This window comes from Hippichthys cyanospilos, chromosome 7, assembly GCF_059441005.1.
Source record: "Hippichthys cyanospilos isolate Australia breed blue-spotted pipefish chromosome 7, RoL_Hcya_1.0, whole genome shotgun sequence".
Lineage (NCBI taxonomy): Eukaryota > Metazoa > Chordata > Actinopteri > Syngnathiformes > Syngnathidae > Hippichthys > Hippichthys cyanospilos.
Genome location: NC_142375.1, coordinates 3,352,474 through 3,369,147, shown reverse-complemented (window position 1 = coordinate 3,369,147; position 16,674 = coordinate 3,352,474). Strand labels below are relative to the sequence as shown.

Genomic DNA, 16,674 nt, shown 5'->3' with positions numbered 1-16,674 from the left:
CGAATCAATTTTTATTGACGCTAGAAAAAACGGGAAGAAATTGAGTCTTGAACACTCGTATTGTTTATTTTTTTAGGAGAAAAACACAGTGGGAACGTATAACGTCACGGTTTATGTGCAAATAAATTCCATAAATATGTCGAATGAATGTGCCATAGTTAACAAAGTAAATATGTCTGTGTTGAACAATACTACATGTTTCCTATGTGTATGAAGACACCTGTTTACTCGTCGTTTATGTTTGCGAGGAATACAAATGTAGAAGGACTAAGCAGTTGGCTGGCTTCACTAGCTGCCGTCCTTTTGGTTTATTTTGGACAAATCTCCAAAGGACACCGTAGCCGAGCCTCGTTTGGCGGCTTTGGCCTGAAGACACAAAACACAAAATTGGCACGTGCACATTCCATCGCATTCAAGCGCTTCGACTTCCGGTCCGGGCCTGCGTCTGACCTGAGAGTGATGAGGCTTCCAGCCTATCATGTAGACAATGTCAAAGGTGGCCGGAACCGAGCCGTCCTCGTTACCATACATTTCTGTTGACAACAATCAAATGTTACAATTACAGTATATATGTATCTATTCACCACTCGCCGTGGTGACTTATAAATAAGATCAATATTTCCAGAAATTGTATGAGTATACAGTACCTCAAATTGTTTTTTTTTTTTTTTAACAACTTTAACAATCTTTTTAACAAACAAAAGAAAAAGAGGCTATTTGAATCAACTTTCAACAAACATCAACTCGACTTTTTAAAGCTTTATACAAGTTACAGATTAGTTTGCAACTGAAAAACATAGCGTCTAGTCAGGAGTGTCAAACTCAATTTAGTTCAGGGGCACATTGAGGAAAATCTATTCCCAACTTTCCCAAGCGGGCCAGGCCAGTAAAATCATGGTGTATATTTATATTACTTCAAAACAACAACTTCAAATGTATCTTTTTTTTAAATATTGTCCAAAATATTAAAAGCACAACATTACTATTATTCATAAAACATTAACATTACTATTCATCACAATAGGTTTTTTTTATTGATTGTACAAGTTCAGTTTATTTTTATACTTTACATTGCAAAATCAAGCGGCTCAGTAGAACAGTGGTTAGTTCGTCCACCTCATTGTTCAGGAACCCAAGTTCAATTCCACCCCTATCCAGCTTTCCTGTGTGGAGTTTACATTTTGTCCCTGAGCGTGCGTGGGATCTCTCCACGCAATCCGACTTCCTCCCTCACTCCAAAAACAGGCATTGGACATACTAAATTGTCCTTTAGTGTGATTGGATACGAAAATGAGTGTTCATCTCTGTGTGCCCTGAGATTGGCTGGCAACCAGTTGAGGGTGTCCCCCGCCTACTGCCCAAAGTCAGCTGGGATAGGCAAACAAAGCCTTCGACCCGCATGAGGATAAACGGCTATAGAAAATGGACGGGTGGACAGCACATGTTTGACACCCCTGTTCTAGTTTATCAAAGTACCTGGAAAAAAAAGTTGCAGTCCTTATTTTAACTCAAAACGTTTATGACCAACTGAAGTGTTTGATGCTGAAAAAAAAATGACATCAATAATAATAAATGTAAATTGATCTGGAACGCTAACTCGGGCGAACCAATATCGAAAAAATGTTGGACCTGAAGAAAAAGTTAGCAAACATTGAGCTGAATCACATGAATCATCGTGTTCTATTTTTGTGCATTGTACCTTTGTAAATGGCGGCGGCGGCCAAAACGCTGTCTCGCTGCAAGATGGCGCGGCGGTTCCAAGCGCAGTTACTCTCGCCCATGCCTGAACATGCATACATGCATGCAGTCAGCCGCAACGACGGTGAAGGCACCCAATCCTGTTCCATCTGGCCTTACCTTGCAGGTCCAGCATCAGCTCCATCATGCTCGGGTAACACACCTGCACCTCATCAACGTCCTGAAACGCACAAAAGTGACGCACGTGCACACACACAAATCACGTACGGATGAGGTGCAAGCATTAACTGTTTCAGTGCCAAGCGTTCTCCGAAAAGGCAACCCCTATCGCGCCAGCCGATTTCGAGTATTTTGACGATTTCGAGCATCTTTCAAGGCTGACAGAATATTTTATTGTATGACTACATTGAAAAAGAAAGTAAGATTCTACTTCATTCCATTCTTTAGTAATCACTTTTTGAAAATAGAGACATCAAGCTATTTTGGACAAAAGGAGAAATTGCGCTTTTTGTGAAAAGTTGTGTTTTCTGCACAGTAGTGATTTAGACACAAATATTGTTTTTAGTGGCGCCTGAAGGATCTCAGCAGTCCTTGCCTTCGATAAAATCTGAACAAAAACAGTGAAAATGTGTTTTTGATGGCAAAATAACAGTTTGCGTATGTATATAACTACAACAGTGATACATATATATATATATATATATATATATATATATATATATATATATATATATATATATATATATATATATATATTTTTTTTTTATTTATTTATTTTTGTATTTCAGAATCTTGAGTACAATTGCGATCTTGAATGAATTTCCCAGGAAGCACAAACGAGCAAACGAATGAGCTTACCACGGTGAGCATGTTGAAGCCGGCCCGGCCCAACAGGTTGCCCAGGTCAGCGGCGGCGGCGAAGGGCGAGATGCGCGGCGAGAAGCCTCCCTCCCGCTCTGTCTCGGCCAGCTGCAGCGAGCAGCGCAGCTGGTAAAGGGTGTCACCGCCGGCCATGGCACCCACCAGCACGCCGTCGGGCTTCAACACGTCGTGGATCTGAAAATAAATAAAAAGATAGATTTGGCGGGGCTGCGGCTCAGGCCTTCGTTTCGTACGTGTTCTGTGTGTGCCAAGAGAACGCAGGATGAGGCCGTGACCTGGAACCATTTCGTGAATCAACTGGTACTGGGCTGCATGTGTAGCACCTGAAATAATGAACTATTTTCCTTTTATGTATTGTCTGACTCTGAAAGCTATTTTATTTTGAAAGACATTTTATTTTGAAAACTGGCCGGATTTTCTTGGCTTTGTTTCGGTCACTTGAGCTGCAAATTTTCACTCACAGGTAAGTAAAATGAATAAGACAGGGACATCTCTGGGTAGGGGGAAAGGCCCAGGCAGGAGACTGTGACGAGCCTACGACTCGAAAGAAAAAGAAACCAGGAGTCCTACTTGAAATAATGACTTTGAGCACTACTTTGTCCAAAAAGGACCAACGAAAAAACAAGGAATTGATTCTCTTCAGTTTTGTTTGCAAACCAAGATGAGCTTGCAAATGGCAGCAGCCTTAAAAATATTTTCTAGACACCCATCGCATCTGTGCGAAAAAAAATACAAGCTGAGGGCTCCCATTACTTTGTTGTTAATGTTGAGTTCATATTTTATGTGCACTTTATATCTACCATTCGCTCTATGTCGACAATAAAATTGTCAAGCATTGATCTGTCCGCCCACCACCCTCCCCTCGCAAAGGTCGCAGCCTCAAAAGGATGTTCGAGATGCCCGGCAGCACATCTGAAACTAGGTGCGGGCTGCCATTAGTCTGCCATTTATGTTTTCGTTTGGAATTCATATTTCACATGCAATTCCTATTTGCAACCCCCCCATGACAAAATTGTGAAGTTTTGATTATTCACCCCCCCCCCCCCCCCCACACACACACACACACACACACACACACAAATTGCCACAGCCTCAAAATATGTTTGAGACTCCCGACACTAAATCTGAAACAAGTTGGAAGGCTCCCATTACTTAACCATTCATATTGTAGTTTGGAGTTCATATTTTATGTATACTTCGTATTTGCAAGCCCCTCTCCATTCATACTAGTCCTTTTTCATTTCGTGAGAGTGATGTCATCACTGACCTGCCTGAGCGCGGCGGGCAGGTCGTTGACCCAGTGCAGACTGTGAGGCCGACACACAAGAAGGAGAGGTCAGCGCCGGTCCTCCTCGGCAGGGCCGGGCCGGGCCGGCCGCTCACCTCATGCTGCTGAGCACCAGATGGAAGGAGTTCTCCCGGAAGGGAAGGAACTCCTCGTCGGCTGCCAGCGCATGGCTCCTGGAGGCGCCGCCTGCGTTCCGCTTCTGGAGACGAGCGCAGGCTGGGAGTGTTGCTCCCGAGCCACGCTTGGGCCACGGCGGATCGGAACATACCAGGGCGCTCTGTGAGATGTCCGTCAGGAACAAACGCTCCACCGTGTCCTGAAGCAAAAGGGCGCACTCAAAGGCGGGCCGGGGACGTACGGCAACGCCATGGTCCAACCGGTCCGTAAACAACATATGGCCTTGCTTTGTTGTTGGGACGTGTCCCATTGACATTATCTTATGTTGTATTTTGGCCGATGCCCCCTTACAATCAGAAACTTGATATTTGCTTAAAGATTGCTGTTCATCCATTTTCTAGAGCCGCTTATCCTCACACATGGCGTAGGCTTGCTGGTGACTATCCCAGTTGGCTTGGGGTAGTAGGCGGGGGACATCCCGCATTGGTAGCCAGCCAATCGCAGGGTACACAGAGACCAACAGGCATTCACGCACCCAATCACACCGAAGGACAATCTAGTATGTCCAATGCATGTTTTTGGAGTGTGGGAAGAAGCTGGAGTGCCCAGAGAGAACACACACTGGCTTGGGGAGAACATGAAAAATCCACACAGGAGCGTCAGAACGAGGTCGATTCGAACTCTAGTCCCTGAAACTACCCGTGTTTGCCCTTCATTTTTATGCAATTTTAAGAAAACTTTGCGGCTTTGGGATACATAGAGCTTCCTTGAAAATTGTCACGTTACATTTGATGCATCAAAAGTACTACTGGGTAGCCACTGATTTTTTATATCAGTGACTGATCATGTGTTGAGGGCTTTAACTGGTTTCAGTTTGAAAAACAAAGTACAGTGGGCCCCCGGGTTACGAACTTAATCCGTTCAGCGGCTACGCTCGTATCTCGAAATGCTCGTATAGCGGGCAATCCAAACCCATGTTAATTCGTGAATGCGTGCAATGCGCGCCTTAGGTAAAAACAATATATTAATATTGAGTGACATAATCTACTGAACAGTTGCATTAAATAACAAATACAAAGGAAAAATGATTTTTACCTTTGGTAAGACGTGACTTTAGCTAAGATAAGCAGAGGGGAGCAGAGACGAAAGCTTAAAGTCAACACGGTAAAGCAGATATGCTATTGGTCTTACAGTGTCACAGTAACTTTTTCAGTCAGGATTTTCTCTTCTTCCTTCCATCCCAACCAGCTGTGCCATCAAGCTAGATAAAGGCGTTCGGCCAATAGCATATCGGCATTTCTGTGATTGACGTGTAACGCCGGCCAATAGCATCTCCGTGAGTGAGACCGGGTGACCTTAATCGACCAATAGCATATTGGCGTCTCCTTGACTGACTGATAATTATTCGCACTTTTTTTTTAAACGGTTGGAATGTATTGACAATTAATTTAAAAAAAAACACACATTTAAACCAATGACAATTCTTTGTCCTGCAATCGGCACATTTAATTTCATGTCAGCTGTTTTTCCCTTTAGCTGTACAAACACTACACTTAAATGGTAATATATTTAGACACCGTGAGTGAGACAGTCAGTGTGACATTTTAAGAGCAATAGCGTTTACGTTACCGCCACAAGTATGTACTAATGATTTAAAATGACGCAACTGCTGAAATTTGTTGACGCAGTTAAGCGAGAACTTTCTACACACTCAATGGCTAGAATGTCGGAATGCTCGTAAGGCGAGAGGTTTGTTCGTAAGCGGAGGACAAAAATCTCCCTGATCCACGCTCGTAAGGCGAATTGTTCGTAAATCAGGGTGCTCGTAAGCCGGGGGCCGACTGTACTATTAAACATCCCTAGTTAATGTGAATAATATTGGCCAATGAAAGGGGCCAGCCGATTAATGGGACCGAAGAAGCAACTTACTAAAATCAAGCTTAAACAATTATAGAGGAACAATTTGTATGGAAATTTGATGTATCAAAAGGTGGTGTCTGTACTTAGCATCGGTGAATATTCCCACTTGTTTTAATGTGTTTTAAAAAAAAGGGAAAAATTGGGAGCAAACTGCAGATTTGATATCAGCTAATAAAATCAGGTAGACAACTCTTTCAGTGCGAAGTGTTAATAATTTAATAATCTATCATATGAAAGATTGATTTCCATTCCTTACTTACAATTACAAGTCTGTCACGCATGTATGGAAATACTGCGATCCAATGGTCACAGTTATCTCTACAGTGCTGAATTGCCTTAATATTAGATGAGCACTAGTCAAAGAAAAAACGTCATTTGCCAAGAATTTTATTATTTTGATTACTGTTTTAACCCTTTATTGCGCACAGCAGTCACTTTCAGATGATAGTCTAAACGGGCAAAACGGTCGAAAGCGTCCGTAACAGCCATTTCTTAAATTCTAATGTAGCCCTTAATTTCTCTAAAATTATGAAAATTCTTGCCTAGAACTTGAAAGTGGAAAGATGTGTGCCGAATCAAAGCTGTTTTTGCCTTTTTAGACTACTGGCCGAAAGCAGCCGCTGTGCCCAGTAAAGAGTTAAAAGACGAGAATTCTCATTCATGGCTCTGAAAAAGTTATTGGGGCCTTACTAAATCAAGCATATGTGATAGCATACGTTCATATGACGTACACAAACGAACGATGACCCAGTGCGCTCGGCCAGCGCAATCAAGCGGCCTACCTTGCTTAAATGTTGCGCAATATGACCTCGTCCAGTGCCGATCTCCAACGCCAGGGGGAAGGTCCTGCAAGGATAACAGAGCGCCAAGCCCACACGTGACGCACAAGCACCGGCGCGTCCCAAGTCACCTTGCCACATCGTACACCCGGTCCGCCACTCGGCTGCCAACCTGCATGCACAAAAAATTATTTCCATTGGCAATGGTCTGTGTTGAAATTGATTGCAAAAGTTAGTTTTTATTGTTTCCATCTGAGTGGAAGACCAGATTTCTTTGCACGTTCAATTTCATATATTAATGACTTGAAGCAGAGGTGTAATTCGGCCCATTTTATAAGGGCTTAACCTCCCCTTACAAAGAGACAGGATCCTTTGACACATTTAGCCATTGCAGCTTACTCCAAGGTCAAATTTGAAATTAGTGACAACACATTGATCACTTTGTGCCCGTGTGCATGTTTTCTTTTTATTATATGGTGGTGGCAATTTATGTTACAAACGTATTAACTGGGTGCACCGTCGTACTGTATATGTGACAGGCATTTAATGAGTTGCTGACTTCAAACTTTTACGCAGTCTTTATTTACGTTATGGCATCCCCTGGCGTCTAAGCCCTCACTCTCCATAAAATCTAGTGAAGCCCCTGTCTTGAACGCCTTTCAAGTTAGAACTACAGTATTTCGCCAGTGTACATTCAGAATGTATCACGTGTGCGCTTTCACGCAGTTGACATTCAGCAACATTTTCCTGTCATTACTGTTTAAGATATTATTCTTATCACTGCACTAATAGTACAAATATGAGACATTATTTCCTATTGTGTACAACATCTGTCTTGCCGCTTTTTCCAAATTAAATTTCCCCTGTGGAAGGAGGACGTTAGACGATCACCTCTTCCCTCAGGTAGTCGTACTTCCGGCAGTCGGGGACTGAGCCCGCCCACTCCTTTTGCCTCTTCTTCATGTTGCGGTCGAACACGTTGGCGGTTCCGCCGCCTTCGGAGCGCGACGACCTCCGGCGCCCTTCGACCAGGCAGCAGCGGGGAAAGCGGGAGGCCGAGGCCCGCAGGAGTCCTGCGCACGCTCCGCCGACGACCATCGCTACCTTAGCAGCTACACTGCTTCCGGGTCGAGATGACTTCCAGCCGAGTAGACATGACGACATACACGTCAGCGTACTAGCACACTAGCCAATTGCTGTGCATAGTGGCGTCCATATTGGAAGGGGCGACGTTACCGTCAAATGCAATTCGTAGCCCTATAATAGAAGCGCAACCTCCTTATGTCTCACGTTACTTTTTTTTGTCTTCACTGAAAAGTGCGCTATCGGAAGAGTACGCATAGCGTATGCTTCGAATGGGCGGACATCCCTGTTCTTTTGGGTTTTCCGTTTTGTTTTTATTTTTTTTATTTTGCTCTGTTTTAAAAAGTAACAATATAATACACAACATGGCTACAGTCTAACAGTCCTTATTACAATACACCTTAACTGCCAAAGGAACAGTATACATAGGTCTTCTAATTATATTTATGTACATTTTCAAGTAAACAGATGAAACAGCGAACAAACAAATAAGACAACAAACAAAAGGAAAGTGTGGTGAATTTCTTCAAAGCTTGTCCTGGTTCTGGCCCGGCTGCGTTTCCGTAATCTGACCCCAGGCAATGCTGGTTGGTTTTGAAAATGGTTGAAAAAAAGTTTTATTCTATAATTTCATACTGCTGATGCTACTGCTAGTTCTGTCAAGATGGTGAGCACCCACATGGCTCTTTTGTTCTTCCTTTAAACTAGTTTATCTCCTCCTTTACCTCTCAAATTACATGCCTCATTGGTCAAGAGGTCAGATGGTCAGGGGTCCAGCAACCCCCAGTCCCCAAGGCAGACCCAAGGAATGCCTTTGTCACTATTATCTGATTTAAAAGTTGTACTGACAAATCTACTGCAATGAGGCTTTAGCAAAATACTGAAGAAATTAATAAAAGTGAATGAACATCGCAAAATATACTTCAAAAGATAAAAAGATATTCTGTGTTATATACTTCAAGATGTTGTAAACTACCTACACTCGGTCTTTCAATCTACTAATATTCAATCTAATACTGTATAACTACTAAATCGTTTCATGAAATTCTTAAAGACAGGGTTACATTTGTAAAACTTTCCTGTGGATAAAATTTTTTGACATACATAAGAAGATACATAAGAAGATATTCATAGAAATTTTCATTTTCTTCATTTTCACCAAATAAGTGAACTAATGAAAAAGGGGATGGAAGAGATTCAAACATAGGAGAGATCCAAAGAGAGGTCCTATCAAAACAACATATGATATGTGGTTTCAGTATCATTTTTACAGAACGAGCACATGTTCGGTTTTCTTGACGCTCGGATGACTTTGCCCCTCCTAGCTTATCACCCATTTGCGTCTCTGAGTTCTTTTTCTTTTTTTTTTTTCTTTTTTTTTTTTGCTTTATATAAATCTTGATCAGTCTTTAATTGATGTAGAAATTATGAATATAAATGTTGTCTACAACTCAAAGAAATTCACAACACACAGCAGGGAACAAAGGATACAAAAAATAAACAAAATTGAGTAAATAAGACCAAATATATGAAACAAAAAAGGCTGATAAAAAGTCAGATAAAAAAAAAGAATTTACAGGCTTTTTTTTGTGGTCACATAAATGGATAATCGTAACTTTAAATACACAAGAACTTGATGAAAATTGGTTTCCCTTGTCTGAATTCCCAGATGGTAAAATGTAGACAAATAGATGTTGAAACATGGTTTGGCTGAACAATGAATCTAAATTGAGACCCAACGTACAAATTATATAGAAAGCACAGGCCCAATAAACTCCTGAAACAACGTTTGCTTTTCAACTTTAAATCAAAAGGGAAGTGTAAACCTTCATGCAAAATTAAGCATTCATCATTCAAACGTTTTACTGTAAGCAAAATATATCGTCGATTCAATGGCATCTTTTATACACAAATTCAATGTTGACCAGTCATGTTGAATCAATGTTGATTTACCAGAAATGTTCAGCCAAACACAAAATACATGCTTCTTAGCCCAATTTCAACAATGATTTACTTATCTTTTGCTATTTGGGTGAGTATTTATGATCATAGATAATCATGTTTATCCAAAAAATGTGTGCGAGCAGTTTTGGGAGACTTCAGATTGACTGAAACTGATTCGAAACACGCCGTTGATATACAGTATGTATTCAATTGCACTCAGTGAGCTTTGTGACCTTGTGTCCTGCAACTAATCTGGTGTGAAAACATCAAGATTTAAAACGTGTTAAGATCTGTATTTTGTTTGACACGGCGTACAGCTTTTAAGAGCATTCCAAAAATGCAACACTAAACGTGTCACACTTTTAAATGCATTAACTGTACACCAAATGAACAGTTATCAGTAAAAATTAGAGAATATTAGTAGAGTATGCACAGTGGTTTTAAATGTAGCTAACTTTTTTTGTAGCAACAAATTTGAAAGGAACAAGCCAGGCTGTACTCCAATTCATATTTTTAACAGTTTGTTATATCCTTTTTGTTGACACAATCTCTTTACATTTCACATGAACAAATTATTTTTCAATATATCAGAACAAAGAAGAATAACACAAATATATACCAACAGATATTTCAGATCATTTTAACACTCATATTCTGATTGTATAAAAGTTACAGATTTCACAGAAAAAAATTTGGAATAAATGTCCAGAATCATTTTATCTTTACTATTATTTACAAACTTTAAAAAAAAATCTATATCAGTTTTGAACACTTTCAAATATGGAGTGAAATTTTAAAAAATGGCTTTGTGAATGTGAAATTTCAAAACAAAACAAAAAGACAAACACTATTACAAATTTTCATCTCTTTATATATGAAATATGTAATAATACTTTTATCTTGAATTTGTACTGTGATTATTTTTTTTAATTAAATCTGCAATATTTTCCCTTGACTTTGCACTGAATGGACATTCACATATTAAACAGCTCTAAATGTACATTTTTCAACCATTTGAACAAATGTAAAAATATATACATTTATTGGATATGTGTTATGTAATTGTCAGGTTCATTTGTCAGACATTTGTAAGAAACTGTACCCAAAAAGGAGAAAAGGCAATCTTTTCCAGCTCATGCATGAGAGGAGCGAAGAGGAACTGGCGAAGTTCAACTCTACCGCGCTCTGCCAGCCTCTCCAACCCGTCTCTCTTTATTTGATACAGAGGTCCCTAACTACATGAAGGTTCCGGCCCTCAAAGGGGCAAAAAAATGCATCAGGGGAAAAGACTATATGGCCGGAACCTATTGTACTTATCCTTCTATGTGTGAGCATGTTGGTGAAAAACTAATACATGCATGATAAACTATTATGTGTAGCAAGACATTCTGCAAAAGATTTTGTCTGTAAGATATTTTGAAAATCTCAGCTGCAGGAGCGCCCCAGCAGACAGGCTTTAGAGGCCTTCCTCCTATTTGAGACAAAATAATAAAACCGTTTTCTCTACACGCAGTGCACTCATTCTCACAGCACAGCATTTCTTCTTTGCAAGCAGTTATATTTTGTAGTAGATTTGTAGTAACTATAATCATTCTCACAGTTTATATCAACAATTATTCCAACAATGATATTTTTAATTCGATCCCTCTGCTTTATTAATTGTAAAATAACGTAAAAAGGAACAGGCAGGTTTTGTGAAAACTCTTGAGTTTATTTACCCTGAGATAATGGAAATTCTGAGTTTTCCGTTCCAGAAAGAGAGGTAACCGAACCTGCTCGCTGAGCTGAGATGGTGTGTCCGTTTATCCAAAATTCAGTAATACGGTTTTATTTTGTAGGGGGTCCTAATGTGATCGGGTGTGTTGATGAACACACATTGAACTGGACACAGCTACGACGCGTTGAAATGACCACTGAATGATATGCGACGTTGATTAATATGTTAAATATATTTACAGCCGAAGAGAGTTACAATCAAGGGAGTCTTTTCAGCGAAACAGACGGTTTAAATATTTCGATATATTGTGAGCATGCGATACTATTTGGTGAGCATGCGATACTATCTGGTGTTTTTTTTTTTCCCATGTCCCTTTAGGGGCTATGTAATTACCTATACAGCTTTTCATGAATTTTAATATACCATATGCTCTTCACAGCAAAATTAAATTCCTGTGACTTAATGGGGAATTTCTTCTTTTTCAAAAAGGTTTCATAAGTTTGTGGAAAGTACAGTACATCCTTAATTTAAAAAAACAAAACAAAAAAAACACCATTGTCCACTCGATGTTGTAAATATAAAGAAATGTTCATTTTGATAATATTAGCGCCGTTTCATATTATAGATCTGTATGGAGAAAATTTGTATGAGTAGAATAATTTCCAAGATAAAAGAAAGTTTTTTGTCGGTGCCCACTGTCATTGATTATAATGACGTCAGCTATATAAGAGCGTGTGAAGCGCTCTCGTATCCGGGAAGTTAAATGTGAGCTGGGCGCTTTTCAACATGGCTACGGAGCAGCGAGTGGCAACGCGCGAGAGGAAGGTAAAAGTTGAGAAACCTTCCCATTGACTTTGTTTAAGCGAATGACGTCGGCACAAAACGACTACGTCGGCAACTACGTAATCACGTGTGACTCGTGTCCGTCCGTTGACAACTTTTTTTTTCCTTTTTTTTTGTTTTGTTTTTGGGGTCCTTAGGCAGCGCCAAATTGACGCTGCCTGACGACAAAAGCAGCGGAACTTCCGGCATGGACGGCTTCCCCAAATAAAATTGCATGTTACGTGCTGGCGCTCATTCGCATTTGAATCGTATCGTCAGCGTTTATTTCGTCAACTATCGAAGTCAATGCCATTGCTGAGCATAAGTGAGATTTTGGTCACGTGACCACCCCAGTAAATCACGTGCATGCGCCTGAAGAAAAACGTTTGGCGGACAAAAAACCTTGTCCCAAAACTAAATTATTGTTCGTCACTGGTTGTGTATTTATCGCAAAATAATAGTCGCTTGAACACAGGGATTTTCACGATTTTACAGTTACATTAGTTAAAAAAAAAAAACACCATAATTTTAGTAAAATATTATTTAGTAGAAACACTTGTGGCAACTGTTACTGTTCATTTAGTTCCACTTCTTAGGGAATTAACTGGATTATCAAACCAATTATTGTATGTTAAAATAAATGAATTGGAATTGAAATGTGAACATTTTAATGAGAGTTTCCCAAAGCCAAAGGCTCAGCTTTAGTTTCTCGGACCCAACCCACTTGGATGGTTTTGATGCTTATGCTGATATTTGATGGGATAAAATTCTGACAACAGATGAATTGTCTGTATTTTTAAAAAAAGTATGTACTGAATTAATTCATTCTATTTTTCATTATGTAATATTTACAGCAATTGATATTTGAATTATAAGCAAGACATTTGACCGCTTTACAAGTACTGTACACTGCAGAATGTTCCTTCCTAATGTTTTTGAAATATGGTGTAAACATTTGTCTGGCTCATAATGAGAGGGGGGGGGGGGGGGGCTGCTGTACACTCACAGCAAACAGACACATGACATCCAAATGAAAAATATAGTGTGGCAAGACTTTATTTTTTATTTAAGAATTTATTTTATGATGAAATTTGTTCCAAGAAATGGAATCTTGACGGTAATGAAGCTGGAGTTGCCGGCAGCAGCGGTGGCAGCGGTCAGGAGCAAGCCGACACCAGTCTGGTACGAGCGACAAGCATGCAAACTTCCAACAAACTCACGCATTCCTGCTGACAAATGTTGTGTGTGGGTGTATCTTGGTGTTGCTGCATGTTTGTGTGTGTGTTGGGTTTTACTACATGGTGTGGGGAGCAAATTCTGGGTTTTACTGTCTGTTTGGGGACCTCATACACTTGTGAGGACCATTTTGCAGGATCCCACAAGTTCAGAGCTCTTCTTGAGGCTCAAAACTCGCTTTTATAGTATAGAAATTGATTTTACTTGAGATTAGACTAAGGCTTGGGGTGAGGCCAGAGGGTGTCAACAAAAAAAATAATGTTTTATAATTGTTGTTAATGTTTTGTGATTAACAGTGATATTGTGCTTGTACTATTTTGGACAGTTTTCAAGAATACATCCTAAGTTGTTGTCTTAAAGTTATATAAATGTATACTGTGGTTTTATTGGTCTGGATTAGCTACATAACCAATCCGTTGTCATGGTTAGGGGCTGGCTGGAAAATTAATTGTCAATGAGCTGTCTCCAGCACGATGGAAAAACACCCTTGTGTGTGTTTGTGTCTGTGTGTGTGTGCGCCCGGGCGCGCAGGCAGTACCTTTCCGAGGTGAAGTCCAAGGCGGGATGCATCCGGGGAGGAAAGTGGTCATTGTGGGCATCGTGGACTCACACCCTGACAAGTAAAGCCTTCTTTTCTGTCCTCCTAAATTCCAACCGAATGTTGCAACGTTAATCCCGCCTTTCAGCTCCATTTGTGCCATTTTTCCCAAGACCATTTTAAAAGGCTAACCCTTGAGACCTCAATTTGAAAGACCAATCTTTACATGAAACCCTAACTTTATGTGGAAAGCTCAATTAGATGGTTTGCCCCACTGGTAACGCGGCGTTGCTGTCTTTGCGGCAGGTTCTACGTGGCACTGACGTGTGGGCGGGGCATACGGGGACAGCCGCCGCTTGACGTGGCCCTCGAGATCTGTGTGCGTTTCAGGGGCCGACGCCAAGTGCTTCGTCGGGCCCGCATGGCCGGCGCGTGGAGCTGCGTCGACAGCGCTGTACCCTTCTTTCCGTTCATCCCGGGACAGCCCTTCAAGGTAGGCTGGGATTATTTGTGGTCAACAAGGTGGCGCCAAAGTAATTGATAGAAAAGTAGTAAGTGGTGTCAAGGAGGGTTGTGGCACTTGTGGTCTACGCAAGATGAAACTTTTGAAAAAAGATGAAGGTTGTCAGGTTCAGGCCACCTAGAACATTTAATCAAGAACTAACCAGAAGGAAGACAACACACTTTTACTCGTGAGAAGAGCTGACAAAGATGTGCAGCTTCACAGATCTTCTACCGTTCTGGTTACACTTTCTGTCCGTCCCTCTTTTATTCAATAGGGTTGACCCCTGTAATAAAACCACTTGCTTCCCTGCAAGGTTAGGGGAGGTGTTATGGCAGCAAGGTAACAATCAGTTTCTGATAGTGGGGGATGTTGGTGGTTCTTTCCCAGGAACATGGTGACATGACATGGCGACACCGTACTGTTCCATCCTGTGATTAGGTCATCATGCCTCTGATTCATTACAGCTCTAGGAGACATGACAACTCCAACAGAACATATCCATGTCTACCTATATACATGTTGTAGAAATAAAAATGAGATAACTTATGTACAATGATCCTAACAAAGGTTACCCAATCGTTTTCATTTTAAGTCATAATTAGGGTTCAATGTGGGGTTTCCACCCTGTCTTTGTGTTTTAAAGTAGGGTTTTGAATACAGATTAAGGTATCTACAGTGTAATTTCAAGATAGGGTTTGAGGTCTATGTCAAATGTTTTATGTCACACGTGTTGGGGTTTCAAGCCCAGGTTCTGTTTTCAAGCAATTTAAGGTTGTGAACAAAATTTCAGCCATCAAATTGAGTTTTCAATCATTGATGAAACTTTCATGCTTCTCATCCATAGTCCTAAATGAATTTGTACTCTTATTAGTGTTCAGGCAGGTAAATGTCTGTGGAGCTTTGGCACCGTCTTGTGGCATTTGGGGTAGCAATGAAAGGAAGCATGTAGACAATTAAAGACTTTCCTTTGCGACACACGTTGCACTCTGGGACGTGGTGAGCATGTGATGTGTTTGTCCAGATGCAAGTCGAGTGCGAGTCTGGCGGCTTTCGAGTCTTCGTGGACGCGCAGAAGCTTTTTGACTTCCAACACCAGGTGGCGCCGCTCCACCTGGTAGACACCCTCTGGATCAAAGGCAGTGTTGCAATCACCAAACTAGGCTGACGGCACCCCGACCGGGCGTGGACATCGCCATGGTAAAAGTTCTGGACACACCTTTGGCCGTGACCTTTTGTCGCTCATGCTAAGTGGCTACGTGTTAGCATCGAAGCTATATGAATCTAACTCTACGGTGCCTTGACAGTTTCCCCGTTCAAATGAATGATAATTCCATGAATCCATTCCAGCACAACTCAGATAAAGAGCCAACACATTTTGCAAAGTGTTTTCCGATGAGTGTTTTTACAGTGTTTTGCAAAGATTTTATGCCAAGTGCTACCTCAAAAACAAAACAAAACTGTATGTAGCCCCCCAAAAGCTACTATAATGATTGAAGTCTACCTGATACGTATTTTTTTAGGTCAAGTTTTGATATATGGCAGGATAAAACTGGTTAACAAGTAATTAATTGGAAGATATCTTTTAAAAACAATGAAATAGGTTTTTAGGCTTCATGAAGCTAACAACAACAAAGTTACAACAGATTGTTATACAGTACATTATTTTTTTTGTTAACAGGGTGAATGTCGGGGGTGGGCAATGTTTGATCAATAAAAATGTGCGAATGTCAGCCTTTTAAATCGGCCGGCCGATTAGATGGGCCCTATAGTTTTCTACAGTAGAACCTCTGAACATGTCATTCCAATTGTGGCAGCAACGATGTGTGTTGTTGATCCGTGTATGGTTACCTGGTGTTAATGCTGTAATGAAGAGTGATCATGGAATAAAGATAGGATGAATTGGGTTGTCACAGCCCGTAATTGTTTTTGCAACTACCTTGCCGTTTTGTCACATTTTGACGTCAGAATTCGTTTAAAAGTTCAAGCAAGCTGAACGCTTGACGAGTGATATTGCCTCCAAACAAATGGAACATATTGTTCCACGATTCGATTAACTTACAAAATGCCAAATTGATTTGAGATTCTTGGTCATTCATGACGTTATAAGACGTGCACGAGCAGTTTGGTGAATGAATGCAAAAGAAT

The 16,674-nt window shown here is 40.7% G+C and overlaps 2 protein-coding genes across 2 annotated transcripts; one reads left to right on the top strand and one right to left on the bottom strand.

Annotated features, from left to right (window-relative positions):
• Positions 1-40: 40 nt before the first annotated feature.
• ndufaf5 (NADH:ubiquinone oxidoreductase complex assembly factor 5) lies at positions 41-7,828 on the bottom strand. The gene is made up of 11 exons (XM_088420331.1): positions 7,576-7,828; positions 6,816-6,856; positions 6,688-6,751; positions 4,137-4,184; positions 3,964-4,067; positions 3,848-3,887; positions 2,557-2,754; positions 1,858-1,918; positions 1,700-1,783; positions 451-533; positions 41-366 (listed from the first exon to the last, which is right to left on the bottom strand). Exons 1-11 carry the CDS (start codon positions 7,780-7,782, stop codon positions 289-291), a joined length of 1,008 nt encoding a protein of 335 aa, XP_088276457.1. The 5' UTR covers positions 7,783-7,828; the 3' UTR covers positions 41-288.
• Positions 7,829-12,199: 4,371 nt separating this feature from the next.
• Positions 12,200-16,431, top strand: LOC148420682 (galectin-related protein-like). The gene is made up of 5 exons (XM_088420339.1): positions 12,200-12,253; positions 13,352-13,432; positions 14,018-14,106; positions 14,331-14,517; positions 15,551-16,431. Exons 1-5 carry the CDS (start codon positions 12,215-12,217, stop codon positions 15,692-15,694), a joined length of 540 nt encoding a protein of 179 aa, XP_088276465.1. The 5' UTR covers positions 12,200-12,214; the 3' UTR covers positions 15,695-16,431.
• Positions 16,432-16,674: the final 243 nt, after the last annotated feature.

Coding starts and splice junctions, on each gene's coding strand:
- LOC148420682 (XM_088420339.1), top strand. CDS start 12,215: ATGGCTACGGAGCAGCGAGTGGCAACGCGCGAGAGGAAG. Junction 13,433..14,017: donor AGCAAGCCGACACCAGTCTG/GTACGAGCGACA, acceptor CCGGGCGCGCAG/GCAGTACCTTTCCGAGGTGA. Junction 14,518..15,550: donor TCCCGGGACAGCCCTTCAAG/GTAGGCTGGGAT, acceptor GTGTTTGTCCAG/ATGCAAGTCGAGTGCGAGTC.
- ndufaf5 (XM_088420331.1), bottom strand. CDS start 7,782: ATGGTCGTCGGCGGAGCGTGCGCAGGACTCCTGCGGGCCTCGGCCTCC. Junction 6,752..6,815: donor CGGGTGTACGATGTGGCAAG/GTGACTTGGGAC, acceptor TTATCCTTGCAG/GACCTTCCCCCTGGCGTTGG. Junction 1,919..2,556: donor GCTTCAACATGCTCACCGTG/GTAAGCTCATTC, acceptor TGTGCGTTTCAG/GACGTTGATGAGGTGCAGGT.